The 14,063-nt window shown below is 43.3% G+C and overlaps 1 protein-coding gene across 2 annotated transcripts in view; it reads left to right on the top strand.

Annotated features, from left to right (window-relative positions):
- Nucleotides 1-13,513, top strand: part of LOC148029373 (COP9 signalosome complex subunit 5-like) — a 53,101-nt gene extending 39,588 nt beyond the window's left edge. For both annotated transcript variants that reach the window (XM_087688176.1, XM_087688177.1), the window contains 2 exons: nt 12,690-12,767; nt 12,846-13,513. In XM_087688176.1, coding sequence (XP_087544302.1) covers nt 12,690-12,767; nt 12,846-12,944 — 177 coding nt within the window. In that variant the 3' untranslated portion in view covers nt 12,945-13,513. The remainder of the gene's footprint in view (nt 1-12,689; nt 12,768-12,845) is intronic.
- The last annotated feature ends 550 nt before the right edge of the window (nt 13,514-14,063 follow it).

Raw genomic sequence — 14,063 nt, 5'->3', positions numbered from 1 at the left:
TCAAGCATTTTGTGTTGAAACTTGAAGGGACCAATTTGTATATTGACTAGAGATCCATACTGGTTATACGTGAGATTTTAGCTAAACTCATATTGCTTAGGTGCTTCCACATTTTCTCCATTCAAAACTGGTATGCTACCAAAGTAATGCCTGAGATATTACTTGAATGGTAGGTGTAAGACCCTTGCATTAAGTTTTGGTCCCTTCGAGCTCTGCCCATGTGGTTTACAATGGTGACCAATGAGCATTGGGCAATCACAAGTTCTCCACTGTAACCCGAATCCAACTCAAAAAGAAGAAAAAAGAAGCAAATCATGGTATTGTTAGTTCAAGCTATCAAAGCATGTGAACAGCTGGATGTGCAAAGCCACCATGTGGCTCACACTCTTACACGGACAGCAGCCAACCAATCATAACCAAGGCAAAGAAATAAGTATTGAGACTAAGTACAGGAGTAGAAACACATGTATGAAGGCAACGTAAACAATTTATCAAAGAAGAGGAGCCTTACAAGTACATATGTGTGTTCAAATGAAGTGGTTTTTTGATAAGTGGTTTAATGTGACTACAAAAATATATCCAAAAGAGAGGTTTTACAATTTAGGGTTGGAAAGCAGCCTGCAAGTTTATTAAGAAGGGATATTCTGTTAGAAGATATAGAAATAAGGATTTGCTGATTAGCCCTTGAATGCATGTGGTTTATGTATGGCATTGATGCATCAATTCTTGGTCCAGTTGCTCAATTTGGTCCAGACTCCAACCGCAACTGGCATTTGGGTCATGGTGAGATGACTATACATCAGAAACGTGTCAATTTGCATCTTTTAGTAAACCAGCAACTAAGTCTGAGACATTCTAAGAAAAGGCAGCTTGAGCTCTCATACAAAGCATGCTTTAATGAGTATGGCTGTGACACAGCCTTGGTGTATGGGCGAGTCCCAATTATATGTAGGCTTGCTGAGACGATCAGTTGCAATTATTTTCACACTGGAGGGTTGCTTCTGCACTGTACTCCACCAAATTCACCCTTGGTATCATTTGAACCATTTGTGTGCAGAATGAGTGTTGCTTGTCTTTGTTAGAGATTTGGTCACCTTCAGGACAGGTACATGCATGCACATGGCAGATTAGGGCAGTTAATGCAGTCCTACCATGTATAGGAGCAGGTCGGACAGTAGTTTTGCAGTCACCAGCAGTTTGGGCAGGTCGGGCAGGCTGGACAGGTTAGGCAGATGTGCCATGTGGCAGACTGTATTTTTCACACCAGATTTATGATTATTTTATTGTTTGCCATACTTCCGTTTTTGTGCAGGTTGGGAGAGATCTCTGGCTTGTTATGCTCACACTGCCCTTTATACATATTGGCCTCCAATATTTAGCATTCATTCTTTGCAGTCTTCAGCTTTCTACATCTCTTTTTGTCTCTCTTCTCTCCATGTTCATTTTTTCTTTTAGTTTGGTCATATGTGTCTGCATTTGCTGCACTCTAACATGGTATTAGAGCAACATTGAAGGGCTGATTGATTATGGGCAGATCTGAAGAGCAAGTCTCAGCCCAACATCAAGGCTATGTTTTCAGCATTTGAGGGAGAGCAAGAGGGTTGCATGCAGACACAAGGCTGAAGTAAACAGGCGTGTGGGGAAGGAAGTGATTTTACTGTTTTTGTGTAGGATTTGTTGTTTAGGAAGGCTGTGTATTTAGCCTTTCACAACAGATTTTAGATTTTAATTGCCTCCAATGGGTTAAAGTAGGTTTAGGATGAGTGGAGAAAGCTCTATCAAGCTGCCTTTCGGTGTTAGAGGGGGTTGCCCATTTTTTGTGTATGTTATTTGGATGACCATGTCTTTCGAAATCGACATGCACTATCATGGATTGTAAGGCTCAGTGCTGCCGGCTCAAAAGCTAGATGGGGAGAACTACCGCATTTGGTAGGTGATGATCCTTGTCATCTTGGAGTCTTATGATTTGGTGGAGGTTGTAACCAAGGCCGTTGACGGTTTGACACCAAGCAAAGTTATTAAAGGTACAGGCCTAGTGGGACAAGTTGAATGTTTGCATTTGCTCTCTTGCACAACCACTGTGATTGTTCATATCAAGCTTCTAACCAATGCTCGAGAGATATGGCTGGAGTTAGGTCAGCTCTATAACAGGATGACCATTGTGAAGAGGGTTTCTTTGGAGGTACAGATGTGGACTTGGAACTCAAGCAAGTCTGTATCCATGTGTTGTGAGGATATGCTAGGGTTTGCATTGAGAAAACACAAAATGTAGGAACATGACTAAAACACAATAACTTAGACAGTAACACAATAAACACAAACCCTGAAGGCAAAACTCAAAATACAAAGACACAAAAAACACAGACACCAACAGAGCGAGAAGAGAACTTTGAAGTGGATGAATCAATGTAGTAAATAAATCTAAGAGTGTATAGAATGGTCAAGGGCAAAGCGATGAGTGATGACGTCCATCAGAGATGGATCGTGAGTGCTGAAACCTCTAGTTGGAGCTGTGGGAGTGTGGAGGAAGGCTGAAAACTGGTCACTGCATGTTGTAGACAGCTAGGCGAGAGTAGAGTAGGTGTCGGATGATGGAGGTGGCCTGCTGGACAGCAAAACACAGCTGCAGCAGGTGTTGGAGAGGGGCAGCAACCAATTGACCAGCAGCAAGAGGTGTAAACGCAAGCTGGGAATGTGCCAGAGAGTGGAAATCAGTTGGCGATGGCAACAAGATTGCAAATGCAGCTAAGGGGACCTCCTGGCAGCATGTCGCAGCAGTAGACTGGGAGCCAAGGGCTGTCAGACTGCGGTCATCAAAGGCTGGGCAGCAAGAAGAAGGTGACTAACGGCTGAAATCTGCACCATAGAGTGAGAAACTTGCATGTAAGGATTGGGCTGAATGGTGGGCAGCCTATCTATTTGTAGATGTGGAAGGACGCTCCCAAATTAGGGTTTTGCATGTGGGACACATCAACTCTCTAGAAGTGCTCCCCGTTTAATGAAACTTTTGGTAATTTATTGTTTTGGGGCTGTTTTGAAGAGCTAATCAATGGGTAATGAATTTTTAGCTCAACATCTCCTCTTAGCCCAAAATTGGAACCAAGAAAGGACTGGAAAAAAAGCTCAAGCCCAGTTTTATCCCAAGGCATCCCACCCCAAAGCAACCAGGGCATAGGAGAAAAGGTGCATGTAGGTTGCGCAATGCCTAGCCAAGGCATCGAATGAAGGGTGCTCGTCTGCTGTCCAGTCGCTTACCAAGTCTTGCAAATATGGAAGGAACCACATTGAACTTCTTTTTTGGGTGGAGAATAGATATGGTTTGCGGCCTTTCAAGTAATAGTGCCGTGTGGGGAGAAGAAAAAGGGATGTTCAAATCCAACACATCACAAAACAAATAAGCTAACCCAATCACTTAATGTTGTCAATGTCAAGGGAAAGGGTAGTAGTAAGGTGGTGTAACCAAAAAGGAACTGGAAGAAAAGCTCAAGCCTAGTTTTACCCCAAGGCATCCCATCCCAAAGCAACCAGGGCATAGGAGAAAAGATGCATGTCGGGTGTCCAGTGGCCTACCAAGACTACAGAGGTGATGGTTATCTTAGAAAGGAAGTCTAAGTGATTACCATAGTTGTCAGGTACGAAAGGTACGATACGGTACGGTACGATAAAATACGGTACTAATTGGTACCTTATGATTTTATAAGGTACGGTACGATATTAGTACGAAAAAGAATTAATATGATTTTTTAAATAACAAAAACCATAAATCATTAAATGATAGATCATAAAATACATGTTTATAGTGGAAATAGCCATTTCATTACAGAATAAGATGAATACATGAGGGTGACCATCGCGGTCGCATGGGCTACGCAAAACATTCGATACAACTACAGTCTAGTATATCTGATACAAAGAAAAGAGAGACCTATGTGACATGTCATATGAATGATGAATCATGAGGCATTACTATCATCATTATCATCATCATCAGAACCATCTGAATGCTCATCAAGAGAGTCTGAAGATGACTCCTCGGTATTCGATGATGAGATAGACTCATACTCATCCTCACTGATGAGGTTACCATCATCATCAAATGATGGCTCCCTAGGTGGCGGATGTGTAGGCAAGGGGGGGATGTCATCATGAGGCACAGGATGTGAGCTACTAGAGCCCCGCCTTACTTATGTCTGCAAGCCACTCGAACAACCCCTCCTCGATGATGGAGGGCGTCGAATGACCATGCCCCTGCTACCACCTACTCGAACTCCTCGCCTACGAGCACGCTGACTGCGAGTGTCACGAGTATCTGCTGCTATAAGCTCTCTATAGAGCTCTGTAAAAATCATCTCCTCCTCGTCCACCTCCTTATGTACACTCGGAAGAGTGTCCCCGTCAACTTGAATGTATCAACATTCACCTACACAATCATCAATGCAGTGATGCACATAAGAGTGATCATGATTCTTTGTAAATACTAAATGCTAAAGTCTAAATTGTAAAGTATAAAGTTTAAACTTCAAAGTTCAAAGCTTAAAAGTTAAAACAACAAATTTTAAATGTTATGGTTAAGTGTTTAAACTTTACCTACTTCGGACTACCCATGCTCTATTATAGCCCTCATCATGCGTAAGTTAGTGCGGCAATAGACTAGCCGCTCTAATTGTCGTGTGCTAAGCTGATTGCGAATCTTTGTGTGAATGAGAGAATAGGCACTCTAGTTTCTCTCACATGCATCCGAAGAGCAATCCTGGGCAAGGACCCTCATGGCTAAGGGCTGAAGGGTCTCCAGTGCGTATCCAAAGTTTTGCCACCAAAATAAAGGCTTCACAAGTGACTCTCTTCTCCAACAAGTGGGAGAAGCAAAAGCCATATGCCCTCTCTGATCTACATAGCATCCTAGCTCCTCTAGCACTGCATTGTGGTCATCAACAGGGACCACACGAGTCAAATAAGCAAGCTGGTCTGAATGGAACTCTCTATCATCCATGACTGTGGGTGACTTGTAGGTTGGATGTACCAATGCGGCAAAACCATGGATGGGCTTATGCATCCACGTCCATCTCCTCTTTGCTATCTCTAAAACATGTGCACGTTGTGTCTCTATGATCACTATACAAGCACGTGCCTTCGCCAATGCCGCTCTAAAGAAGTGAATGAGAAGGCCCATGGTGGACCCCTCGCAATCACTCATACGTAACACCCTATAAAAGGGAGTCACGACAATGACAATGGCACGGACTTTTTGCCAAAACTGCTCATTAAGGCACAAGCGCTGCATAGCTTTGGCCTCCTCTGTCTCATGCTGATCCCACTCATTCCATAAAGTGGACTCCACTGTCTGCCGCAAGGCGGACCGCACCTCATAAAGGCGCTCCAACAATAACCACATGTAAGCAAAGCGAGTTGAAGAAGGCTTCTTCAACTCAAGTGTGCTATGCTCACGATACGTTGCAAGCACCTTTACCTTTACCGTGAAGAATGTGACAATTGATGTAGCTTTGCGGACCACCCTCTTCACCCACTTGAGCTTCCCAATGTCCTCCATGAGCAAGTCCAAACAATGACTTGCACATGGAGTCCACACAATGGTAGGGAACTCGGCCTCAAGCAAACGGCCCATGCGCCGACAATTCGATGCATTGTCGGTAACAACTTGCACTACATTTGAGAGGCCCACCTACAACCACAATTTACAAATTACAAGTTATGTATATGAATGCGCCCGTCGTTTTTCTCCCCCTCTTGCCGGTATCTATGGCCCGCAAAAAGTAAGTGCCGAGTGGACATGAGACGAGTATGTTGATGATGCCCTGTTTCTTACGATCACTCCATATGTATTTTATCCATGCGGCCCGAATAGGATCAAGGGCTCTATCAATCCTCTCCTTCTCTTCATCAATCTTTCTCGTCCTCATGTCGTTGTATGTGACACCGGTCCATTCTTCACATGGACCCACATTGGCAATGGCTTTTACCATCTTCTTCCATTGCTCTTGCTTTAGGACATATTGAATGCAAGATTGCACTCAATCACCGTGCGTGCAATTTCAATGTTCGCAAGTCGTTGCCTTTACCGATCCACACACATGATCGGGTGCTTGAGAGAGAGACGATTGTCTCTCCGGCACCGCATGAGCCTCCACTCTGTCTTTTACCGGAGCCGGATGCGGATGTGGAGCCCCCACCACTAATGGTAGAGGCCTCTCTCGCATCGGTTGAAGATACGCCCACATTGGATTCTTCCTCGTTAGTAGGCATAGGAGTTGGTTCCGATAAGCCACTTCTTCCTCCTCTTGTGGATCCCTCTCTCATCTTGGCGAGAATCTCCTCCACAATGTTTCGAGGGATCTCCTTGCATGGAGCAACTTGCCCCCCCGTCTTGGAAAGATGTTGGAGAAGCTGAGTTGCATCACTTGTATAGCGCTTCCCGTTGGTGGGAGTTGGACTTCTTTGTGTCCCTCTCCACATGGATCGCATGCAAATTGAAGGCCTCGTGCTTCTCACGAGTCATGGTGCTGATGACGAATAAAGAGGCCCACGAGAGAGAGAGAGAGAGAGAGAGAGAGAGAGAGAGAGAGAGAGAGAGAGAGATGCTTGAGTCTCGACTCCGGACTCTTGAAAGTTGAAACTTGAGTCTTGAAAGTTGAAAGGGAGACTCGAGAGGCCCGAGGGTTGGGATAAAGTTGTGGGGTAACGTTGAAAGAGGAAGAGTGAGAGAGAGGGAATGGGAGATGAGAATGGCAAATGCTTTGATAGGGTATGGGATAGAGGGGATGGGATATAAGATTTGACTCTTTGAGAATGGCAAATGCTTTGATAGGGTGCGGGAAAGAGGAAGATGAGAATGGTAACTTGTAAGTGCTTGCTGAATTGGTGTGGAAGCATGGAGGAGAGGAGCACCTTTTGTAGATGAGAGAGGGGTCAAAGTTCAAAGTTCAAACAGTCATAGTCTAAAGAGAGAAAAATCCAAAGTCTAGACTCTAAAGAGAGGGCTGCAAGCTGGAGCCTGGAAGGAATCCAAAGAGGAGCATTAAGTTTTGCATGGATGATGGTGGGAAAAGTGCAGGAAACGCGGGACGCGGGGGTGCAGGAAATGCGGGACGCGGGGCGCAGGAAAATACGCGGAAAGAGCACGCGCAGGCCAGGTGGCCGAAATAGGCCAGTTTTTTCGTACGAAATCGTACCGTACGGTACCGTATGGACCGTTTCGTACCACGTATGGAGGCAACTATGGTGATTACCCCAGACTCCAGAGAGGCCAAGGCATCGAACAAAGGGTGCTTGTCGGTTGTCCCTAGTGGCCTACCAAGTCTTACAAATGTGGATAGAATTACATCGAACTTTTTTTTTTTGGGTGGAGAATAGATATGGTTTGTGGCCTTTCAAGCAACAATGTCGTATGGGGAGAAGGAAAAGGGATGTTGAGATCCAACACATCACAAAACAAACAAGCTAACCCAATTACTTAAGGGTGTCGATATCAAGGGAAAGGGTGATGAAGTAGTAAGGTGGTGTAGTGGTGAGAACCACCGGTGGAGACAACTCAGGATCTGCTTAGGGGTGCTTTGCATAATGAGATGCATAGTGGTGTGCTACATGATGAGAATGCACATGTAGTAGGTGCCACATGAACAATGTCCCTTGTGGGAAAATTGTTCACTTGCCCAAGTACCCTTTACAAGGATGATGATTATGCAATGCAAGGAGAAGGTACAATAGGGGGGAAAGGTTGATGTTAAAGACAAGTGTTGAATCTTGTAGAATACTATGAAAGGGTATAAAACCCCTCTCAACCTTCCATGTCAATGTCGAAGGAGAAAGAGGAGCTTGGTATTAGTCTTTGTGTGGTGCTAAGAATCATGATGATGAGAGAGGAAGACGAAGACGAAGCACTTGGACTAGAAGAACAAGGTAGAAGTCACTGCCATGATATCATCAAGAGATGTTGTATGATCCATCTCGAGAAGGGAAGCCTCCATGTTGGTAGAATAGCAAATCTCCTAGGAAAATGAAACCATGAAAGGAATGGTGCGCATCCCATGTCTCTAGTCGAGGAAGGACCGATGTAAACTTGCATGTTAGCCCTACACTGAAATACAAAACCTTACAAAAGAGATTAGAATTTGTAAAATAGAGGTTAGTAGTGAGATGCTTTAGAGCAAAACAAAACAAAAAATGAAAGCAAAATGAAAAACAATGCAATGAGAGTAGGTATGAGTGAAGGCAGTAGAAGATTGAAGAAGGAAAGACTAAGGATGCATATGGCTACTATTGCGGGCTTCCATTAGCAAGTCGTTGCCAATGAAATGTCTAAGGAGGTGGAGAAGTGGTCCAAGATGGAGGTGTAGAGGATGACCTAGGAATGGTTGTAACGAGTGCAATGGGTGAGGAACCAATAGACCAATCAACTAATCCTTTAGGGGTTTGAAAGATACAAGCTGTTGAGACTATTCGTGTGCTGTATGTCTAGCGGCCATTGGGATAGAAGTGTTGAGAAACCACTTCTTTAGTTTGCACATTTTAGTTAGGGTTTTGCATTGATAGTCCCAAAAAGGGTTGGTGTCTATATTTTTGTCATTTTATCAATGGGCGCCTACTTTGGTGCACCACCCTAGACAAGTTGTGTCTATAAATAGGCAGTCGGTTCATCCATTCTTCACCACCACCACTGCCACTTCAGTCATTCTTCACCCCTCTTCTTTCGTGACTTCAACACTCTTCTCTCTCCATGCCGTTGTTGCCCACACCCCTATCGGAGGACATCACAATTTGTGGTTGCCTTCCACTATCTCCTACTTGGCATCATCTCTCCCACATCTGGAGATAGGTTCTTGTTTGCGTTTTCTAGGAGTATCTCCACGAGCAACTGTCACCTCTTCCATATTTGGCATCACCCTGGTATTTGCGTTTGGCAATTGGGAGGGCTTCTCACACCTTGGTGACATCTTTTCCAACTTCGCATCAAGTTTCTGCATCCATGTGTCAGTCTCCACATGTTGGCATCATCATCCACTTTGTGTTTTCATTATCTGAAGACTCTCCACTAGCAAGCATCAACTTCCATCTGCGCGGCGTCACCTTGGCATTTGTGTTTTGTAGTTTGGAGTTCTTTCTTCAGCCTGGTGTTATCTCCTGTAACCTAGTATCAGCAGTCTTGCACTTGGTGACAACATCCACAGCCTAGCATCAATGATATCATTTGCATTTTTAGCATTTTGGCCTCTAAGATTTGTGTTTGCTGCCCAGGCCACCTCCAAGCATTTGAGGACTGTGCTTCACTCCCTTGACGGCTGGTGATCGTTCTCCTTATCTTTGATGGCATCGAAGGACTGTGGTTTACTCTCTCGATAGTTGTTCTTCACTTTCTAGTGATTACTTTTATAGGCCACTACTCGGAGGATTGCATTTTGCTCCCTTCACTGTGCAGATTTCCCACAGGTGCTGCTGCTTGATTCAGATAGGACAGTGTAGTCATCTTCTGAGCTTCGGCTCTGTTGTATCATCTTTTCTTCTCGTAGCATGATTCAACACATCATGATCGTGTTCTTGTTGTGTTTTTGAGTTTCTCTTCTCTCTCAATATTGTATTAGAGCCTTCTTCTGTTAGTCATTTTTTGACAAGGGGGAGCAAATGGGGTAGCCCCATTGGATTGTCTAGCAAGAGTGGAGGCAGTTACATTGTTTGTTGAGGCTTTCCTTGGGCTTTGGTACGACACTCCTTATCCACATGGCCCAATCTCTAGTCGTGTGTGCAAATCCTATATTTATTAGGAAGTTGTTGCTAGATGGGTTTTGTTTCTTTGTTTTCATTGGAGAAAGGATGTCACTCTTGTTTTGACTTGCCTTCACATCTTGAGAGCTTTTGTTACCTTTGGTTTTCCCTTTTGAAGAAGAGGCAACCAGACCCCTCTTTGAATAAGAGTGTGTGGAGTACTTCTTGGGGACTTGATTGTGCAGCCTTGTGTAATGCAAGAACTGACACTTCAACTTATAGAAGATAGGCAATCGGGGCAATGAGATAATGTGCTCAATGAAATGGAAGTATTTTTCAGGCAACTTATTAAAAAAGAATATAACCTGATTGTCATTTGACTTCGATGAGCGAGTAGTGGCAAACTTAGTAAGTAATTGTCAATTTGGCCAACTTGACTTTTAGATCATCCCCTTTCTTAATGGAAAACTCTTGAAGCTCAAAGTCGAGAATGATATGTCGAATGTGATCTCGTGTTGCATAACGGTCAATGAGATGACTCCAATGCTTAGATGCAAGAGAAAAATGCTGTAATTGAGAGTGAAACTCAAGAAGTGACTCTTGCATTAACTCAACATTGGTTGTGGCTTTGCGGGCTCTCCATTGATGGATGCGCTTAGGGTGATCCAGTCAAGGATACTAGGTTCCAAAGTCCTTGAGATTCAAGCACCTATTGCATGAAGCTCGACCAAGTGTTGAAATTCAACTTGTTGAAACGAGTCTTATCCGTTAAGGTATTCTTGGTCGTAGCAACAGGAGCAGTAGTGTTGTAGGATGGATGATGTATGTAATGGGGGTAGGGTGGATAGGGTGGGTGAGTGGAGTACCCTTTGGAATGAATCTTAGAGTGCCCACCATGCATGCTTGAAGTGTACACAATGGATCCATATGTGGGCATGGATTGATTGGGCACAGGCATGGTGACTGCATGAGTAGCCCATGGAGGAGAGATAGGGACACGTGGAGCAAAGGATGGAAGTCCTTGTGTAGGAGCGATCCATGGAGTGTTTGATGGGGCACCATAAGTAGAGGATGGAAATCCCTGCGTCTGGAAGGTTGCTGAATGGGGAGGTGAGTGACCGGGGATAGTGAGGGGATGCCCATCGGGCAGAAATGAGGACCGGTTTACTCTTTCAGTGCTGTTTTGTTTTTTTATTGATTGGGGTTTATATGGCTCTTTCAGGTGAATCAAATGTAGTATACCAGCATGTATCCTAACCAGCTTAGTATTCAGAGTTTGTATCCTGAATTGTGGACCTCTTCAACAGAAGCAAATAAATATTGCAAGGGATTTGTCTAGCTCCAGTTGGAATGGCTGCAAATGACCTGCATCAGCATCATGGCAGTGGAAAACTGCAAAATGCATCTGTCTTGGACAGCAGAAACAGCAGCAGGGATATTGTACTAGCAGGATGATGATGACGATGTGGCAGTAGGGATGACACTGGTGGTGGCTGATAGTGATGCCTGATGGCTAATGGTATGGCAAAAACAAGGCACAATGTTGATGGACTAGAAGTGATGAAGAATGGCCTGCCCAATGGTCCTTCTCAGAACTTTGTAGGACTTTTGTCCTACCAAAAACTCCAAATTTTTGGTTTTAAATCATTCTTTAATGGATTTTTTTTGGGGGCTGTTTGAATATATTTACCAATAATTTAAGAATTACTTTTAACTTAATTTTTTGTGGCTTAACATGGATGGTTGGAGGGACTACTGGTAAGACACACTTACAAGATCATGAAGTTGTTGGATTTATGCCGAGTGATCACATGCACTGCCGCTGCTAAGAGTAGAACTTGCCCTGAATGCCTTATGTTGCAGGAATCACTAAGATGTGATATTATATGTGGATAACCAAAAGACTTCTCCCTAGTACAATATACAGCATGTAACAAGTTTCAAATGATTGACAATGAAAATGTCAGTGGTTTGAATGTGTGAGACAAACATTGAGGCAACTGAAGCAAACTTGAAAGATCAACACAACTAAATGTGTGAAGGTACCATGCAAATTTTGGTGCCTGAAGCTTCAAAATATCTTCATCTCAACAGGCAGGTAAAGATGGGGATGAGCGCTTAACCAGACAGGAAGGCCGTAGTGTGTTACATGTAAAAGCAAAGATTGGAGGTGGTGCATGAAAAATATTAAAATGCATGTAGATCCTGCTGCAGCATGGGATGAATAGTGGCAGTATGAACTTTGGGGTCAAGCACTGTGCAAGTATCACCCAGGTGAAACGTCAATAGAGTCGTGGGTGATTGGGGTCAAGCACTGTGCAAGCATCACTCAGGTGAAACGTCAGTAGAGTCATGGGTGATAGCAGCATGGCTACATGCTTGATAGTGAGGGTCAATGCTCCACAGTGCATTTTTGCCTTGGTTAGTCCACCATAAAGGGAGGACATTGGCACTGAATCGTACTTGTAAGGCCAAACTCACAAAAGCTAGCAGATTTTGGACTTCAGATTCTTACATGATCGTGTGTGATGGGTACATAGGTAAATTAGAATTTTAAGAGTAGCGGTCCTGCTGTTAATGGGTTTTTACAAGTTTTACTTCAAAGTTTTTGGCTGGCTGCAATTCTCTCTTCCATTTACTTCAGTATGTATAGGTGTTAATGATCCTTCCATGTAGAGGTCTTAATTTGTGGTCTGTTAACCTCTGTTTTTTGTCCCCAAATTCAATGCCAGATTTCTCCCCTCCTTTTAAATATTTGTTATGTTTCACTTTTACATTTTGGAAGGACCATAAGTCCTTCACATGGCATTCAGTCATCATTTGCCTCTCTCTCTGTGGCAGGACCACAGATAGAGAGGCAGGACCACAGTCGATCTTTTTTTGGCTTCATTTTCCAGTGTTTAAGTGAATTGTGCTTCACATGTTGATTTGATGTGCCTGCTCGGTTGAACATTCTGTATCTTTTGAGCTTGCAGGAAGAATCACAGCTAGCTAAAATCACGAAAGACAGCAGCAAGATAACAGTAGAACAGGTTCATGGGCTCATGTCACAGGTAAGTGGCATTCATAAAGACTGGATGTGTATTAATTTTGTAAGCTTGAAACTGATTGGTTTCTTTCACCCTGTACAGGTAATCAAAGATGTTTTGTTCAACTCAGTTTCCCCTTCAGCAACTCCAGCAACCATGATGTTTGACACTCTTGGTCCTGAGCCTATGGTTGAGTCTTAAATGTTCTTGGAATATCGTGTCAGTTGCATGTGGTAAATCTGGACATTTAAGCTGATGGTACCTGTCTGAAGAGTGGCCTAAAATTGGAACTGGTTAGGACCTTTGTCATGCAGAGGTTATACATTTATACAGGTTCATTATGCTTATAGATGCACCAGGTCAGGTGCTAAATAGTATGTGTCAATTGTGATGGAACTGTCAAGAATCTGGTTCTAAAGAAAATGTGATGCCTCATTTTATGAGAGCTTCCAGATGATTTCTCAAGTGTGGGCAATGTTTTATATTGTTTGGGTGCTCCTAAGTCCTTTCGATGAAGATAGTATGGTTCACGGACATGCATCAATGCATGAAAAAATCCCAACGCATATTGGTTGGCTTGAAACCTATCCACTGCAATTAGTGTGAAAAGGTTGCTTACGTGTGAATGCATGAAAGCTTGTAAAATGACCTCTTATAGTTACAAGCTTCATGATGTGAAGGGGTGTTCATTATTAGCATTCTTGTTCTTCGTAACTGTAGTAGAGCCTTGGATGCTTCATTTGTCATATTGTAGAAACTATGTTGGAGAATTTATTGATCTGTATGGGAATAATCCTGAACAATATTTTTGTATTTATTATGTTTTAAGTATGAATCAAAAGATATTAGGCCGCTTACTATTTTTGGATGTAGATAGTGGAAAACTCAATGATAAAGCTGAGCTTAGCTAGATACTCATAAAGAGCTTTGTTTGTCTTGATGTGTGGTCTTTTATATTGCAGAAACACAGTATCTTATATACTGAGTCTGATGTACAAACCTTGTATGCATTGGATGTGAAATGATTTTGTATAAGTGAATATTAGGGCTTACATCAGTAGTTGTAACCAAAGGTTGCCCGAACCCTTGACTACCAGCTTAGTGCAGTGTCTGATTACAATGTCCATCTTGTTGAGCAGCCAAGTGGAACAATAATCATTTTTTACAGTATACAAGTTGCCTTTGCTGCTGCTTGAGATAATGAAACGCTTGACCTAGGGTTTAGCACATCATCTCACTACCAATTGAGCTAGCGGGTCTTGGCCAAATCTAGTACATTATAATGTCAGTTGTGAAGGGAGATAAATATAGTTGCTAAAC

This window comes from Lygodium microphyllum, chromosome 11 (assembly GCF_053477565.2).
Source record: "Lygodium microphyllum isolate KBCC chromosome 11, Lygodium_microphyllum_v1.1.10, whole genome shotgun sequence".
NCBI lineage: Eukaryota > Viridiplantae > Streptophyta > Polypodiopsida > Schizaeales > Lygodiaceae > Lygodium > Lygodium microphyllum.
Note: the sequence above shows the minus strand (reverse complement) of the source record. Positions and strands in the feature narration are given on the sequence as shown.